General features: G+C 63.6%; 2 protein-coding genes across 2 annotated transcripts; one reads left to right on the forward strand and one right to left on the reverse strand.

Moving 5' to 3' along the window:
• Nucleotides 1-558: 558 nt before the first annotated feature.
• On the reverse strand, nt 559-13,173 carry LOC134433221 (metabotropic glutamate receptor 6-like). The gene is made up of 10 exons (XM_063182087.1): nt 12,883-13,173; nt 10,558-10,774; nt 9,010-9,145; nt 8,018-8,172; nt 6,958-7,119; nt 5,255-5,452; nt 4,561-4,697; nt 3,227-3,770; nt 2,252-2,643; nt 559-708 (listed from the first exon to the last, which is right to left on the reverse strand). The coding sequence occupies exons 1-10, from the start codon at nt 13,156-13,158 to the stop codon at nt 559-561; spliced, it is 2,367 nt and encodes a 788-aa protein (XP_063038157.1). The 5' UTR covers nt 13,159-13,173.
• LOC134433237 (activator of basal transcription 1-like) lies at nt 13,157-17,068 on the forward strand. The gene is made up of 6 exons (XM_063182105.1): nt 13,157-13,388; nt 14,121-14,130; nt 14,850-14,983; nt 15,137-15,496; nt 15,704-15,882; nt 16,663-17,068. Exons 1-6 carry the CDS (start codon nt 13,157-13,159, stop codon nt 16,954-16,956), a joined length of 1,209 nt encoding a protein of 402 aa, XP_063038175.1. The 3' UTR covers nt 16,957-17,068.
• The last annotated feature ends 782 nt before the right edge of the window (nt 17,069-17,850 follow it).

Raw genomic sequence — 17,850 nt, forward strand, 5'->3', positions numbered from 1 at the left:
TGAGGGCAATTTGGGGGTTCCCAGCGGCACTGGGGGGTGCCTGGAGGTGGTTTGGGGGTCCTGGGGGGCACTTGGGGGTCACTGAGAGCAATTTTTGGGGTCCCAGACACACTGGGAGCTCCTGGGGGTGGTTTGGGGGTCCTTGGGGATCACTGAGGGCAATTTAGGGGTGTCCCAGAGGCACTTGGGCATCCCAGGGATGGTTTTAGGGTTCTTGCTGGGTTTGGGGGGATTCTCAAGGGGGCATGGTGGGGTCCTGGCAGTGACCCCCAAACCCCCTTTTCCTCCACAGGCACCCCCAGACCCCCCAACTCTGACACGGTGGCTGGAGCTGCTGGTGGGGGGGGGCTCCTGAAAAGAGGGGATCCCCCTTTATCCCCCCCCCCCATAAAAAAACCCCACTGCACCCCAATAAACTCACAGCCACCCCTTCTCCAGCTCTGTCTCACCCCAACAAAAATCCATTTCTGGGGATTTGCAGGAGCAGCTTTATTGTGGGGAGGGGGCTCTGGGGGTCGGGGGTTTTGGGGGTGTCGGGGTCCCCCAATCCGGGGGTCCCTACGGGGGGGGGTCGGCGCCGCGCCGCTTGGGCTGGTTGCGCTCGGGGTGCAGCAGGATCACGTAGACCTTGGGGGCGTAGAGGAGCCCCAGGGGCACCGAGGCCGACAGGGACATGGACACCGTCAGCGTGGCCGTCTGCACGTGCACCTGCACCCCAAAAACGGTACCCCAAAATCCCACTGACTCCAAAATCCCATTGACCCCAAAATCCCACTGACCCCCCAAACCCAGCCATTCCCCAAACCAATTGTTCCAAGGGCTCATGGACACAGCCAACATGGCCATCTGCACTTGCACCTGCACCCCAAAAACGGTACCCCAAAATCCCACTGCTCCCAAAATCCTACTGACCTCAAAATCCTCCGTCCCAAATCCCACTGACCCCCCAAACCCAGCCATTCCCCAACCCAAGTGTCCCGAGTGCTCATGGACACCGTCAGCGTGGCCGTCTGCACGTGCACCTGCACCCCAAAAACAGTACCCCAAAATCCCACTGACTCCAAAATCCCATTGACCCCAAAATCCCACTGACCCCCCAAACCCAGCCATTCCCCAACCCAAGTGTCCCGAGGGCTCATGGACACCGTCAGCGTGGCCGTCTGCACTTCCACCTGCACCCCAAAAACGGTACCCCAAAATCTCACTGACCCGAAAATCTTACTGACCCCAAAATCCCACTGCCCCCAAAATCCTACTGACCCCAAAATCCCATTGACCCCAAAATCCCACTGACCCAAAAATCCCACTGACCCCCCAAACCCAGCCATTCCCCAACCCAAGTGTCCCGAGGGCTCATGGACACAGCCAACATGGCCATCTGCACTTGCACCTGCACCCCAAAAATGGTACCCCAAAATCCCACTGGCCCCAAAATCGGGTGTCCCCAAATCCCACTGATGCCCAGATCCCACAGGGATACTTCCGAATACCCCTGCACACCCCCCACGTGCTCCCAGGGGACGTTCAAATACTCCTAGGGACCCCCCCCAAATCACCCTCCTCGCCCTCTCCACCGACTGGGCGATGGCAAACATGGGCCCAAATATGAGCCAGACCACGAGTGCCCACCCTGATCCCTCAAATACCCACAGGGACCCCCCCCAGAGACGCCCCAAATACCCCCAGGAACTCCCCAAATACCCTCAAGCACCCCCAGCTCTCTCTCCTCATCCTCTCTGCCAACTGGGCATCTCTGAAGAAGATGGACCCAAAGGCAAACCAGACCACATGTACCCACAGTGATCCCCCAGATACCCCCAGGGACCCCAAACCCCCCTCCTCACCCTCTCTGCTGACTGGGTGGTGGCAAATAAGATGGGCTCAAAGACAAAGCAGACCATGTGTGTCCACAGTGAGCCCCCAAATACCCCTAGAGACCCCCCCCAGGGACCCCCCAAATACCCCCAGGGACCCCAAACCCCCCTCCTCACCCTCTCTGCTGACTGGGTGGTGGCAAATAAACCAGACCATGTGTGTCCACAGTGAGCCCCCAAATACCCCTAGAGACCCCCCCCAGGGACCCCCCAAATACCCCCAGGGACCCCAAACCCCCCTCCTCACCCTCTCTGCTGACTGGGTGGTGGCAAATAAACCAGACCATGTGTGTCCACAGTGAGCCCCCAAATACCCCTAGAGACCCCCCCCAGGGACTCCCCAAATACCCCCAGGGACCCCAAAGCCCCCTCCTCACCCTCTCTGCCGACTGGGCAGCGCCGAAGAAGATGGGCCCGAAGGCGAGCCACACCACGCACGTGGTGTACATGGCGAAGCCGATGGGTTTGGCCTCGTTGAAGGTCTCGGGGACGCCGCGCGCTTTGACGGCGTACACGGTGCAGGTGAGCATCAGCAGCAGCGCGTAGGCCAGGCAGGCCAGCGTGGCCCCCTCGGCCATGTCGCAGCGCAGGACCCCCCGCGCCGCCTCGGGGTCGGGGGTCCGACCCATCTCGTAGTCGATGAGGGCGTGGGGTGGCCGCACCAGCAGCCAGGTGGCCGCGGCCACCAGCTGCAGCCCGCTGAGCGTGAAGGTGATGACCAGCTGCGAGGTGGGGCTGATGAAGCGCGGCGGTGTCACCGAGCGCTTCCCTGCGGGGTACGGTGGGTTATGGGGGGCTGCTGGCACCCCCAGAGCTCGCCCGGCCTGAAGGGCTGGGGGTACCCCGTGTCCCTCAGCTTGATCTGGAACTCCAACACTTTTGGAGGCCCTGGAAGTCACCTCCCTTGGTGGTCTCAGTGAGGAGCACAGGGTGGGCACCTTGTCCTGTGTCCCTCGTGCAGCCCCTCACCCCAGGCTCCTGCTCCCCAGTGCCCCTGTGCCCCTTACCCTGCTCTGAGGTGTGGCAATGCGGTTGGTCTTGGTGAGAGCATGGCACACGTGAGACCCCAGCCCCTCGACTTGTGCCCTCCCCATGCCCCTCACCCCAGTCTCCTGCCCCTCCTGTGCCCCCCATATGCCCTCCTGTGCCCCTCACTCTGCTCAAAGATGTGGCAATGTGGTTTGTCTTACTGAGAGGATGGCACAGGTGAGACCCCACCCCTCACCCATGGCCCCCAGCCCCTCACCCTGCTCGAAGATGTAGATTGATCTTGGTGAGAGCATGGCACAGGTGAGACCCCAGCCCCTCACCCCATGCCCCCCAGCCCCTCCTGTGCCCCTCAGCCCCTTTACCCTGCTCGAAGATGCGGTAGATGCGGTTTGTCTTGGTCAGCAGTGCGGCGTAGGTCAGGCTCATGCCCATGCCCAGGAAGAGCCTCCGCAGGGCGCAGACCCCCACGCCGGGCTCGGCCACCATGAGGAAGGTGATGGCGTAGACCAGGGCGATTCCGGCCAGCAGGACGTAGCTCAGCTCTCGCCCCGACGCTTTGACGATGGGTGTCTCGTGGTGCCGCACGAAGGTGGCCAGCACGAAGGCGGTGGCCATGAGCCCCAGCGTGGCCAGGGCCAGCGGGACGGCGGCGCAGGGGTGGCCCCAGCTGAGGCGCAGCACGGGCGTGGGGCGGCAGGCGGTGCGGTTGGGCGTGGGGCGCAGGTGAGAGGCGCAGGGCAGGCAGGTGAACAGGTCGGCCCGGTACTGGTAGCCCCCGCAGAGCTCGCAGTGCCAGCAGCACGGAACCCCCTTCACCGGCTTCTTGCGCTCGCCGGGGCCGCACGGCAGGCTGCACACCGAGGGTGGCGGTGACGACGAGTTGGAGCCCCAGGCCATGGCGTCCTCCTGGTGGGGGAACGGTCAGGGACACCCCAAACCTCCCCAGGGACACTCCAGGGACAGCCCAAACCTCCCCAGGGACAGCCCAAATACCCCAGGGACACCCCAGGGACACCCCAAACCTCCCCAGGGACAGCCCAAATACCCCAGGGACACCTTGAACACCTTATGGACATTCCAACCCTTCATGGGCACCTCATGGATCCCCTAAACCCTCCATGGACACCCTAAACAGCCAATGGAAAACCCAAACACCCCTCCATGGACACCTCAAATACCACAGGGACACCCTGAACACTCTATGGAAAACCCAAGCACCCTCAATGGACACCCCAAAATCCCACTGACCATGGACACCCCAAACCTCCCCAGGGACACCCCTGACCCTTCATGGGCACCTCATGGATCCCCCAAACTCCCCCATGGACACCCCAAACCTCCCAGGGACACCCTGACCCTTCATGGGCACCTCATGGATCCCCCAAACCTCCCCAGGGACACCCTGACCCTTCATGGGCACCTCATGGATCCCCCAAACCCTCCATGGACACCCTAAACAGCCAATGGAAAACCCAAACACCCCCCATAGACACCTCAAGCCCTCCATGGACACCCCAAACCACCTCAAAGACCCCCCAAACACCCCCCACAGGCACCTCATGGGTCCCCCATGGACACCCCCTCAGGGGGAACAGGGCATCCCCCACCCAGTACTCCCATTTGGCCACTGGCATCTCTCTGTCTGACCCTGGGGGGCACCCCGTGGCTCTGGGGGGCTCAGGGGTCCCAGACCCACCTGCAGGTGCAGCCCCTGCACCCACTGCCCCACAGCCCGGTAGGCCCCGGTGCCGTTGCCCCCCTGGAACTGGAAGATGTCGTAGCGCCCGGGGGCGTCCCCGTTCTCATTGAAGGACACCGGCGTCCCTGCGCTGCCTGCACACCAGTACGGACCAGGATAAACCAGTACCCACCAGTATAGGTCCAGGGACACACCCTGCCGCCCCGCAGGAAAGGTCAGCGACCCCCCAGCCCTGGCATGCCCCCACTACAGGGCAAACCAGTGCTCCCAGTATGTTCACCAGTGCTCCCATCCCCACCCCACTATCCCCCAGTGCCTCCCAGTATGTCCCAGTATGGTCTCCAGTGCTGCCATCCCCTCCCCAGTGCCTCCCAGTCTCTCTCAGTGCCTCCCAGTATGTCCCAGTACGGTCTCAAGTGCTCCCATCCTGCTTCCAGTTCCCCCTAGTACGTCCTAGTACATCCCAATGCCTCCCAGTATGTCCCAGTACATTCTTCAGAACCCCCAGCTCCTTCCCAGTGCCCTCCAGTATATCCCAGTGCCTCCCAGTAGTTCCTGATATGGCCTCCAGTGCCCCCAGCTCCCTCCCAGTGCCCCCCCAGTATATCCCAGTGCCTCCCAGTTGTTCCCAGCATGGTCTCCAGTGCCCCCCCCCCCCCATATCCCAGTAGGCTCCCAGTGCCCCCAGTACCGTTGAAGGCCACCCTGCGGATGTGGGTGAGCAGGCGGCGCCCGTCGGGGGGGTCCATGTGGGCACAGAGCCCCCCGCCCGGGCAGGCCTCGCCCAGCATCGAGTGCAGCCCGTGGGCCATGGCCAGCACGGCGTCGATGACGAACTGAACCTTCCCCTCCTGCTCGTAGGGTGAGTCCCGCCCGATGCGCTCCCGCCCTGGGGGACCAGAGACCCCACATGGGCACCCCAAACCCACCAGGGGCACCCTAAACCCGTCATGGACACCCCACCTTCCCCTCCTGCTCGTAGGGTGAGTCCCGCCCGATGCGCTCCCGCCCTGGGGGACCAGAGACCCCACATGGGCACCCCAAACCCAGCACAGCACCCTAAACCTGCCATGGGCACCCTAAACCTGTCATGGACACCCCACCTTCCCCTCCTGCTCGTAGAGCGAGTACCACCCCATGTGCTCCCAGCCTGGGATGGTTAGGATCCCAAATGGGCACCCCAAACCCCCCATAGCACCCTAAACCTGCCATGGGCACCCTAACTTACCTGTGAAGTCCTTGTGGGGTCCCTATGGGCTCTCTATGGGCCAGGGTCTCTGTGAGATCCCTATGGGGTTTCTATGGATCCCTGTGGGGCAGGGTACCTGTGGGGTCTCTATGGGGTCCCTATGGGGCAGAGTACCTGTGGGGTCTCTATGGGAGTCCCTGTGGGGCGGAGTACCTGTGGGGTCTCTATGGAGTCCCTGCGGGGCAGGCTACCTGTGGGGTCTCTATGGGGTCCCTATGGGGCAGAGTATCTGTGGGGTCTCTATGGGGTCCCTATGGGGTCTCTATGGGGTCCCTATGGGGTCCCTGTGGGGCAGGGTACCTGTGGGGTCTCTATGGGAGTCCCTGTGGGGCGGAGTACCTGTGGGGTCTCTATGGAGTCCCTGCGGGGCAGGCTACCTGTGGGGTCTCTATGGGGGTCCCTATGGGGCAGAATACCTGTGGGGTCTCTATGGGGTCCCTATGGGGTCTCTATGGGGTCCCTATGGGGCAGAGTATCTGTGGGGTCTCTATGGGGTCCCTATGGGGTCTCTATGGGGTCCCTATGGGGTCCCTGTGGGGCAGGGTACCTGTGGGGTCTCTATGGGGGTCCCTATGGGGCAGAGTACCTGTGGGGTCTCTATGGGGTCCCTATGGGGCAGAGTACCTGTGGGGTCTCTATGGGGTCCCTATGGGGCAGAGTACCTGTGGGGTCTCTATGGGGTCCCTGTGGGGCAGAGTACCTGTGGGGTCTCTATGGGGTCTCTATGGGATCTCTATGGGGTCCCTATGGGGCAGAGTACCTGTGGGGTCTCTATGGGGTCCCTGTGGGGCAGGGTCCCTATGGGGTCCCTATGGGGCAGAGTACCTGTGGGGTCTCTATGGGGTCCCTATGGGGTCCCTGTGGGGCAGAGTACCTATGGGGTCTCTATGGGGTCCCTGTGGGGTCTCTATGGGGTCCCTATGGGGCAGAGTACCTGTGGGGTCCCTATGGGTTTCTATGGGGTCTCTGTGGGGTCCCTATGGGTTTCTATGGGGTCCCTATGGGGTCTCTATGGGTTCTCTGTAGGGTCCCTGTGGGGCAGGGTACCTGTGGGGTCTCTATGGGGTCCCTATAGGGCAGGCTACCTGTGGGGTCCCCATGGGGTCTCTATGGGTTCTCTATAGGGTCCCTGTGGGGCAGGGTACCTGTGCACTTGCGCACGGGCGTGCCGGGTGCCCCCGCGGGGTCCCCGTGGGGCGCGGTGCCGTGGGGCAGCCGGCAGTTGAAATCGTCCTCCCAGAACTCGTGGAACCAGAGGTTGCGGCGGTTGTTCTCCAGCGAGCGCGACATGAAGTACTCGTCAAAGCCTGGGGGGGACACGGGGACACCGCGGGGTCAGGGGGGGACCCCACAGAGCCACCGGAGTCAGGGGGACCCCACAGAGCCACCAGGGACCCCACAGGGTCACGGGGACCCCACAGAGCCACCAGGGACCCCACAGGGTCACGGGGACCCCACAGAGCCACCAGGGACCCCACAGGGTCACGGGGACCCCACAGAGCCACCAGGGACCCCACAGAGCCACGGGGACCCACAGAATCTTGGAGTGTCCCATGAACGTCCCCCAAACACCCCCGAGTTCCCCCCAGAGCCCCTCCTGAGCCCACCTGGGTCCCCCTAGAACCCCTCAGGTCTCCCCAAAGTCCCCTAAGAGCCCCCCTGGAGCACCCAGAGCCCCCCCGGAGCCCCCAGAGCCCCCCCAGCAATCTCCAGTCTCTCCCAGCATCTCTGAATACATCCCAGTCCCTCCTAATAACTCCCAGTAGCCCCCAGTCCCTTCCAGTAGCCCCCAGTCCATCCCAGTTTCCCCAGCCCTCAGTCCCCCCAGTGTCCCCCCCATTCCCTCCCAGTCCCCCCAGTTCATTCCAGTAGCCCTCAGTCCATCCCAGTTTCTCCAGCCCTCAGTCTCCCCAGTCCCCCAGTGTCCCCAGTCCCTCCCAGTAGCCTCCAGTCCATCCAGTGCCCCCCCAGTGCCTCCAGTCCCCCCAGTGTCCCCATTCCCCCCCAGTCCCTCCCAGTGTCCCCAGTCCCTCCCAGCCCTCCCAGTCCTCCCAGTCCCTCCAGTGCCCCCATTCCCTCCCAGTGGCCTCCAGTCCATCCAGTACCTCCCAGTCCATCCCAGTGCCCCCAGAGTCTCCATTCCCTCCCAGTGTCCCCAGTCCCCCCCAGTCCCTCCCAGTGTCCCCAGTCCCTCCCAGCGCTCACCGGGCACCGAGGCTCGTTTGGGCAGGATGGTGATGGCTCCATCGGCCGCGTCCTCCAGGCCCTGCACCGGCGCCATCTTGGCCCCCCAGCTGTCCGAGCCCACCCACGAGAAGTGGCCGGACAGGTTGGCCAGAGTGGCGGCCTCCAGCACCCGCCTGCGGGACAGGCACGGCTACTGGGCAAACTGGGAGGGACTGGGGGCTACTGGGAGGCACTGGGGGCTACTGGGAGGAAATTTGGAGAGACTGGAATGGCTTGGGGGGCTGCTGGGATGGGCTCAAAGGCTGCTGGGATGGATTGGGGGCTACTGGGATGGACTGGGAGCTGCTGGGAAGGATTAGGGGTCACTGGAATGGACTCAGGGGCACTGGGGGGTTATTGGGATGGGATTGGGAGGCACTGGAGATCACTGGAATCTACTGGGATGGACTTGGGGCTACTGGAATGGACTCAGGGGCACTGGGGGGTTATTGGGATGGGACTGGAGATCACTGGAGTCTACTGGGATGAACTGCGGGCTACTGGGATGAACTGGGGGCTAATGGGATGGACTGAAGGGCACTGGGAGGTAACTGGCAGGGACTGGAACGGGTTGGGCGGCTACTGGGATGAACAGTGGAGGCTACTGGGAGGGACTGTGAAGGACTGGGAGGCCACTGGGTTGGACTGGGGAGCCACTGGGAGGGGACCTGGCTGGACTGGGATGAACTCCGGTGGGCTGAGGAGCGCTGGGGAGGGACTGGGGCAGTCTGGGGCAGGACTGGTGTGTACTGGTGCGTACTGGCGTGTGCCCAGAGGGACTGGGATGAACTGGGATAAATTCCAGCGGGCTGGGGAGAGACTGGGGCAGGACAGGGGTGTACTGGTGTGTACTAGGGCACACTGGTGTGTGCTGGTGTGCACTGGGGCACACCGGTGTGTACTGGTGGGCACTGGTGTGCACTGGGGCACACCGGTGTGTACTGGTGTGCACTGGGATGCACTGGTCTCACCGGATGTCGTCCTCGTTGGCGAAGAGCACGACCCCACGCGCGGTCGACGTCTCCATCAGGCGCCCGATGACCTTGGCGAACTCCCCCGGCTTCGGCTCCCGCGGGATCTTGATGGACTGGGCGATGCACAGGCCCCCTGCCCCAGTACGGACCAGTATAAACCAGTATGGACCAGTACGGATCAGTGTGGACTGATGTGGACGGGGACCACCCTCCCTGCCCTGGCCTCACAACCTCCCCCTTCCTTCACCCTCCCAGTACAGAGGGTGAGCAGAAATCGCCCTCCCAGTACATCCCAGTAAGGCCCAGTGCTTCCCAATATAACCCAGTGCCCTCACAGTGCTCCCAACACCCCTCCCAGTATAACCCAGTGCCCTCCCAGTGCCTCTCCCAATGCTCCCAGTGCCCCTCCCAGTATAACCCAGTGCCCCTCCCAATGCTCCCAGTGCCCCTCCTAGGATAAGCCAGTGCCCCTCCCAGTGCTCCCAGTATAACCCAGTGCCCTCCCAGTGCTCCCAGTGCCCCTCCCAGTATAACCCAGTGCCCTCCCAGTGCTCCCAGTGCCCTCCCAGTGCTCCCAGTGCCCCTCCCAGTATAACCCAGTGCCCCTCCCAATGCTCCCAGTGCCCCTCCTAGGATAAACCAGTGCCCCTCCCAGTGCTCCCAGTATAATCCAGCGCCCTCTCAGTGCTCCCAGTGCCCCTCCCAGTATAACCCAGTGCCCCTCTCAGTGCTCCCAGTATAATCCAGCGCCCTCTCAGTGCTCCTAGTGCCCTAGTACAACCCAGTACAACCCAATATGACCCAGCATCACCCAGTAGAACCAAGTACAACCCAGTACACCCCAGTACACCCCAGTACAACCCAATATAACCCAGTAGAACCAAGTACAACCCTGTACAACCCAGTGTAACCCAGTACAGCCCAGTACAGCCCAGTACAGCCCAGTATAACCCAGTACACCCCAGTACAGCCCAGTACAGCCCAGTACAACCCAGTACAGCCCAGTACAGCCCAGTACAGCCCAGTATAACCCAGTACAACCCAGTACAACCCAGTACAACCCAGTACAGCCCAGTACAACCCAGTACAACCCAGTACACCCCAGTACACCCCAGTACAACCCAGTACAGCCCAGTACACCCCAGTATAACCCAATATAACCCAGTAGAACCAAGTACAACCCTGTACAACCCAGTGTAACCCAGTACACCCCAGTACACCCCAGTACAGCCCAGTACAACCCAGTACAGCCCAGTACAGCCCAGTACAACCCAGTACAGCCCAATACACCCCAGTACACCCCAGTACACCCCAGTACACCTCAGTACAGCCCAATACAACCCAGTACAACCCAGTACAGCCCAGTACAGCCCAGTACAACCCAGTACAGCCCAGTACAGCCCAGTACAGCCCAGTACAACCCAGTACACCCCAGTACAGCCCAGTACAGCCCAGTACAGCCCAGTATAGCCCAGTACAGCCCAGTACAACCTAGTGCACCCCAGTACAGCCCAGTATAACCCAGTACAGCCCAGTCCAGCCCACCAGCCTCGCGGGAGCTCTGCACGAAGGCCTCGACGCCGCTCTCGCCGTAGTTGCCCTCGGAGGCCAGCGTGCTGACGTAGCTCCAGCCCAGCGCCCGCACCACGGCCACCATGGCCTGCGCCTGGTACGAGTCCGGCGGCACCACCCGCGAGAAGAACTCGTAACGCCCGGGGTCCGACAGCTCGGGGGCCGTGGAGGCGTAGCTGATCTGGGGGATCTGGGGACGTTGGGGACACGTCAGTGACAGGAGGACATTGGGGGTATGGGAACGTGTCAGGGACAGAGGGACATTGGGGACACGTAAAGGACAGGGGGACATTGGGGATATGGGAACGTGTCAGGGACAGAGGGACATTGGGGACACGTAAAGGACAGGGGGACATTGGGGATATGGGAACGTGTCAGGGACAGAGGGACATTGGGGACACGTCAGTGACAGGAGGACATTGGGGATACGGGAACGTGTCAGGGACAGAGGGACATTGGGGACACGTAAAGGACAGGGGGACATCGGGGGTTTGTGGGGGACACACAGGGGTCAGACAGCTCGGGGGCCATGGAGGCGTGGCTGATCTGGGGGATCTGAGGGATCTGGGGACCCGGGGACGTGCCAGGGACAGGGGGACATTGGGGACATGTAAGGGACAGGGGGACATTGGGGACACACAGGGGTCTGACAACTCAAGGGACATGGACTCGTAGCTGATATGGGGGCATTGGGGACATGTCAGATGCATGGGGACATTGGGGACATCAGAGACATGCTGGGGACAGGGGGACATTGGGGACATGTCAGGGACAGGGGCACATTAGGGACATCGGGGTATGTCAGGGATGGGGACATTGGGAACATTAGGGACACAGGAGTATGTTAGGGACATGGGGACATTGTGGCAGTTAGGGACGTGGTGGGACCATGGGAAGATTGGGGTGAGGGGCTTTGGGGGGGTCAGTGTGGAGCTGTTGGTGTAGGAGGGATCTGGGGGGGACATTGGAGAGAGTGAAAGGGTCTCAGCCTCTAGGCTGGGGACAAAGGGGACATTGGGGACATGCGCGGGGGGGCCTGGGTGACACCCAGGGGACCTGGTACTGTGGGACCCCCCCTTCCCTGTCCCTGTCCCTAATCCCCCCTAATCCCCCTGGGCCATTTGCTGCCGTCCCAGGGGATTGTGGGTAACACCCGAGGGGGAGGGGGGGAAGGTTCTGGAAGGGACCCGGGGGGGGAGTGGGGGGGGACAGAGGGGGACCAGGTGTCCAGGCCCCCCCTCTCAGGGAGGGAATGGACACCATGAGGACGCTGTGGGGACAGCACTGTCCCATGTCCCCTCAAGTCCCCCCAGCCAAAACAGCCCCCACCAAAACACCTCCCACGTTCCCCTAAATGTCCCCAATTCCCCCCAGTGCGCCCACAACACCCCAATGTCCCCAAACACCCCCTCAATGTCCCCAACGACCCCAGTGACCACAAAGAGCCACTGGACATTGTGGCCACCATGATGGCCACGGAGCTGGCAGAGGCACCACAGCTGCCCATGTCCCCTCCATGTCCCCACGGCCCCTCCATGTCCCCAGAGCCCCCAACTCTCCCCGGCCCACCACGAACAGCCGCAGCATGTTGGCCACCATGATGGACACGGAGCTGGCAGAGACACCAATGTCCCCCCCATGTCCTCAATCTCTCTCCATGTCCCCAACCCCCCCAAAGCCCCCAACTCCCCCAACCCACTGCAAAGAGCTGCAGCACGTTGGCCACCATGATGGCCACGGAGCTGGCAGAGACACCAATGCCCTTAATGTCCCCCCATGTCCTCAGTGGCCTCCCATGTCCCCAGTGCCGTTCCATGTTCCCTCATGTCCTCAGTGGCCTCCCGTGTCCCCAACGCTCCTAAACCTCCCAACCCACTGCAAAGAGCCGCAGCACGCTGGCCACCATGATGGACACGGAGCTGGCAGAGACACCAATGTCCCCTCATGTTCTCAATGTCCCTCCATGTCCCCAACACCCCCAAAGCCCCCAACTCCCCCAACCCACCGCAAAGAGCCGCAGCACGTTGGCCACCATGATGGACGCGGAGCTGGAAGAGGCACCAATGTCCCTTCATGTTCTCAATGTCCCTCCATGTCCCCAACACCCCCAACTCCCCCAACCCACCGTGAAGAGCCGCAGCACGTTGGCCACCATGATGGACACGGAGCTGGAAGAGGCACCAATGTCCCTTCATGTCCCTTCATGTCCCTCATCCCCAATCTCCGAATTCCCCTCCACGTCCCCAATGTCCCTCCATGTCCCCAACACCCCCAGGGCCTCCAGCTCCCCCAACCCACCGCGAAGAGCCGCAGCACGTTGGCCACCATGATGGACACGGAGCTGGCGGAGGCCCCGATGACCCCGACCAGGCGCTCGGGCGGGGGCCGGCGCGGGGCCGAGCCGTCGGGGCAGCTGCCCTCGCCCCCCTCGGGGGGCAGGAGGCTGCGCACAAAGCTCAGCGCCTGCTCCAGCGCGTACGTGTCCCTGGAGCAGGTGTCGAGGATGCGGGCGCCCAGCGTCAGGTTGGGCAGCACGCGCGGGTCGCCGTTGACGCGGTCCAGCGCGTACAGCATGGCCTCCAGCCGGTGGATGCCCTTCTCCTTCTTGACCGGGCCGCAGGGCACCCCGGCGGGGCCGCGGGCGTGCACCGGGAACAGCCCCCCCAGAGTCAGGTCACCCTCCAGGCGGATGGCGTGGGGCTGGGTGGGCGCCGGGGGGCAGCGGCACGGCGGGCACAGGGACAGCAGGGACACCAGCAGGGACACCAGTGGCGTCACCAGCAGGGTCACCATCGGGGTCACCAGTGGGGCTGGCATGGTGGGCTGGAGGAAAAGAGGGGGGTTAGGGGGTGATGGGGGTCAGAGGCGGCTCCCTGTGGGGCAGGGGAGCACAAGGACAGCAGGGTCACCAGCGGGGCTGGCATGGTGGGCTGGGGGCAGAGAGGGGGTTAGGGGATGATGGGGGGCAGACTTGGGGGGCTTTCTGTGGGGCAGGGGGGCACAGGGACAGCAGGGTGGGCAGTGGTGGCACGGCAGGGTGAGGGTGGTACCCCATGGGGCAGAGGTGGCTCCCTGTGGGGCAGGGTGGGTCCCAGGGGGGGCACAGGGACAGCAGGGCCACCAGGGGGGTCAGCAGGGTGGGCAGTGCTGCTGGCACCCCATGGGGCAGGGGTCCGTACCTGGGGGGTGGGGGTGGCACCCCAGGGACCAGGGGGGGTCACAGGGACGCCAGGGTGGGCAGTAGGGGACAGAGGGGGTTACAGGGGGTATCCACTGGGGAGGGGTGTAATGACACCCCATGCGGCAGCGACACCCCCAATGTGGGGGCAGCCCCCCATGGGGCAGGGGGCTCTGCCTGGAGGGAGGTTCGGGGGTCCCCAGCACCCCCCAGTGTGGGGTCTCTGTGCTCCCATCCCGCTCACCTGGCCCGTGGGTGCTCCTGTCGCTGTGCAGCCGCTGGGGACAGCGGGTGGGGGCCGCCCCTGCCCTGGCCCCCCCCAGTCCCCCCCAATTCCCCCCCCTCGGGGTCCCTCCAGATGCTGATGGGTACAGGAGGGGGAGGGCTCCACCCCCCACCCCCCCCAATCCCGGTTTGGCCGAACTCCCGCAGCCCCCTGGGCCCCCCCAATTAAACCAGATGTTAATTATTCGGGGGGGGGGAGGTGAGGGGGATTAGGGGTGCCCCTCCCAACACATCCTCAGAGGGTCCCATGGTGGGGCTGAGCCCCCGAGGGGTTTGGGGGGGCCGGGAGGGCTCTAATCCCCCCCAGCTGTCGGATTATGGGAGGGGGGGTTAATCCACTGCTCATCTGCAGCCAGGACCCCCCCCCCAGCACCAGATGAGGGAGGGGGAACACGGGCGGGCTGAGGGGGACTCTGGGGGGGGCTCTGGGAGGGTGAGGGGGATCCTGGGGGGCTGTGGGGACATGTGGGGGGCTGAGAGGGCCATGGAGCGGCACGGAGGGGTCTGTGGGGGACATGGCGGGGTGAACCCACCATGGAGAGCTCTGAGGGGACAAGAAGGGGACATTGAGAGGGTCAGTGGGTCCTGAGGGGGGTCAGTAGGTCCTGAGGGGGTGTCATTGGGTCCGGGGGCTGTGGGGGGGGCACTGGGGGAGAGTTCGAAGGGTCCCAGACGGGGCGGGGCCTTTCCCGCCAAAACTCCGCCTCAGCCGTTCCCGCCCAAACCGCGGCGCGCGCTTCCCGCCGCTGCCAGGCCACGCCCTCAAATCGACACACGCCCCCGTGTAACCACGCCCCCTCAGTATAACCACGCCCACTTACCGCTCGGACACGCCCCTCCGCGCTTTACGGCTTTTTCGCGACTCCCCCGCCCCCTGCTGGCGGTGCTTTACGGCTGTGTTGGTGTTTTACGACCGCGGCCGGCCGCGTTGTGAGGGTGCGTGACCGGGGGGGGGGACCCGGGGGGGGGGGACCCGGGGGGCGATTTTGGGGTTCCCGGGGGAAATTCGGGGCTGCAACAGAGCCTGGAAAGGGGTGAGGGGGCCCTGGGGGTGGTGGCTTCCCTTTAACTCCCTCCTGCCCATCGCAGGGGCCATGGCTGCGGCCGAGCGGGACCCGCACGGGAGGGGCGAGGAGGAGGAGGAGGAGGAAGAGGAGGAAGAAGAGGAAGAAAAGGAGGAGGAAGAAGAGGAGGAGGATGAGAAAGAAGAGGAAGAAATGGAGGGGGAAGAAGAGGAAGGGAAGGAGGAAGAAGAGGAAGCAAAGGAGGAGGAAGAGGAGGGTCCCGCGGGCTCCCCCGCTGCCGAAGCCCCCTCGGACCCCCCTCCAAAGCCGGTGGTACCGGGGGTCCTTTATTTGTCCTTCCTCCCCCCGGGCTTCGGGCCCCGCCAGGCCCGGGCGCTGCTGCGGCCCCACGGGGAGCTGGGCAGGGTCTTCCTGCAGCCCCACGGTGAGTCTGGGGGTGCCGCGGGCTTCTGGGTGGGTTTTGGGAGGGGCCAGGGTGTCCCAGCAATAGGGAAGGGGGGGGTCTCCGCAGGCACGTGCAGAATTTTGGGGGTCAGGGCCCCTCGCAGCCCCGCTGACACCACGTTCAGCACCCCTGGGTGGGGGTCTCAGCCCTCCCGGGGGTCTCAGCGCCCCCTCCCCGTTCCCGCAGGAGGCTCCGTGCGGCGGCGGCGGCAGCGCCCGGGGGGACCCCCGGCCGTGGCGTTCGCCGAGGGCTGGGTGGAATTCCGGGACAAGCGAGCGGCCAAGCGAGCGGCCAAACTCCTGCACGGGGCACCCATGGCCCCCCGGCCCCGCAGCCCCTTCCGCCATCACTACTGGAGCATCAAGGTGCGGCTCGGGGGGTCCTGGGGGGGTTCAGAACGGTTTTAGGGGAGGTTGGATCCCTTTTTGGGGAGTCTCTGATCCTTTTTTTGGGGGTCTTAGATCTTTGGGTGCTTTGGGAGAGGGTGGGGGGGTACCTGTTGGTTCCTGGGTAATTGGGACCTTTTATGGGTGAGGGGTTGGGGTCCCTTTTTAGGGGTCTCAGATTTGTAGGGAGCACCTGGGTCCCTTTTTTGGGGGGGGGTCTCAGATCCGTTTTCAGGGGGTCCCAGACCTTTGGAGGAGGGAGGGCACCTGTAAGTTCCTGGGTAATTGGGAGCCCTTTATGGGTGAGAGGTTGGGGTAGCCCTGGGTCCTTTTTTCGGGTTCCCAGATTTGCAGGGAGCATCTGGGTCCCTTTTTTGGGGCATCTCAGGTCAATTTTTGGGGGATCTCAGATCTTTGGGTGCCCTGGGAGAGGATGGGGGCCACCTGTGGGTTCCTGGGTAACTGGGATCCTTTATGGGTAAAGGGGTTGGTGTCCCTTTTTGGGGGTCCCAGATCTGTATGACGCACCCAGGTCCCTTTTTAGGGCGTCTGGGATGGTTTTGCCCCACTGGGGGTCTCTGTTTTAGGGTTCAGGGGGGTCCCCCACACTAAAGGAAGGGACAGTCTGGACTGCATTGGGGGACCCCTCCCACACACCTGGCCCAGCAGCTGAGGGGGGTTTGAACACCCCCAAACCTTTTTGGGGGGAGCAGTCTGAGGTTGTTTGGGGGTGCCCTGACCTGTGCCCACCTCCCCCAGTACCTGCCCGGCTTCCGGTGGCCTCACCTGAGCGAGCGGCTCAGCTACGAGCGCCAGGTGCGGGCGCAGCGCCTGCGGGCCGAGGTGGCCCAGGCCAAGCGGGAGGGGGGGTTCTACGCCCGCCACGCCTCCAAGGAGCCCCCCAAAACCTCGGGAGACCCCGCAGCCCCTCCCCGGACCTGGGGCTTCACCCAGAGACCGACAGAAGAGGAGATTTGGAGGCGCAAAGCTCGGCCCCCCCCGGCCGCGCCCCCCCAGAGCCTGCTGGAGAAGGTGTTTGGGACAGGCCGGTGAGACCCTCCCTCAAATCTGGGGGGGCTCCAGGTGTGTGGATCGCCAGGGCCCCCTCCAGACACCGATTCCTGTCTCAAGGACCACCAGATGTTTTATTTTTCTCCTTAAAGCTTTTATTACTTTTAACAAAAATAATTCCTCGCGGTCTCTTTAAATTCTGCCGAGGGGGCGGGGCTAAGGGGAGGGGGCGGGGTTATGGCTTCGGCGCGAAACTCCCTGAAGGAAGCGCAAGGGGCGGGGAGTGGGAGTGGCTTAAGCAGCTCAGACCACGCCCCTTTTACCATAAAAGGAGGTGGCCTAAGGAAGCAACAGCAGGTGAAAGGTGCGTATAGGCGGGGCCTGAACAAAGGGGCGGGGCTAGGGAAAGCCACGCCCCTCCCCGCGCCTTAAACAGGTAATTTAAATCTCTACAAAGGGCAGGGCAGGGCTCTTAAAGGGGCCGCGCCCCCATTTCGGGGGGGCGGTTCCAGTGTCAAAAATAGAAGCTCTGGGGGGTGGGGGAGGGGCCCCAGTATGGCACTGGGGAAATGGGAGAACAAACAAACTCGGGGCCCCATAAACCTGATGTCCCCATAAACCTGGGGGGTGGGGGGCAAGCCCCCCCAAAAATGGGTGCTGAGAGCACCCCAATATCCCTGGGAAACCAAACGGGGGGAGTGGTACCAAACTGGGGACTCCCCCCACTCAAAATGCCACCACTGGGGTCCCTCAGCCTTGCTGTGTCACTGGGGGAGGGGCAACCTGACACTGGGGGGGGGGGGCAGTGGTCCCCAAAACCGGGGTGTCACCCTGGGGTACCCCTGAATCCCCACAGTGGGGTCCTGTTGTCCCCAAACCTGGGGGGCACCCCAGAACCTCCCAGTGACTCTCAGGGGGTCCCGGGGTGCCAATCCC

The sequence above is a fragment of the Melospiza melodia genome, unplaced genomic scaffold (assembly GCF_035770615.1).
Source record: "Melospiza melodia melodia isolate bMelMel2 unplaced genomic scaffold, bMelMel2.pri scaffold_149, whole genome shotgun sequence".
Classification (NCBI taxonomy): Eukaryota; Metazoa; Chordata; class Aves; order Passeriformes; family Passerellidae; genus Melospiza; species Melospiza melodia.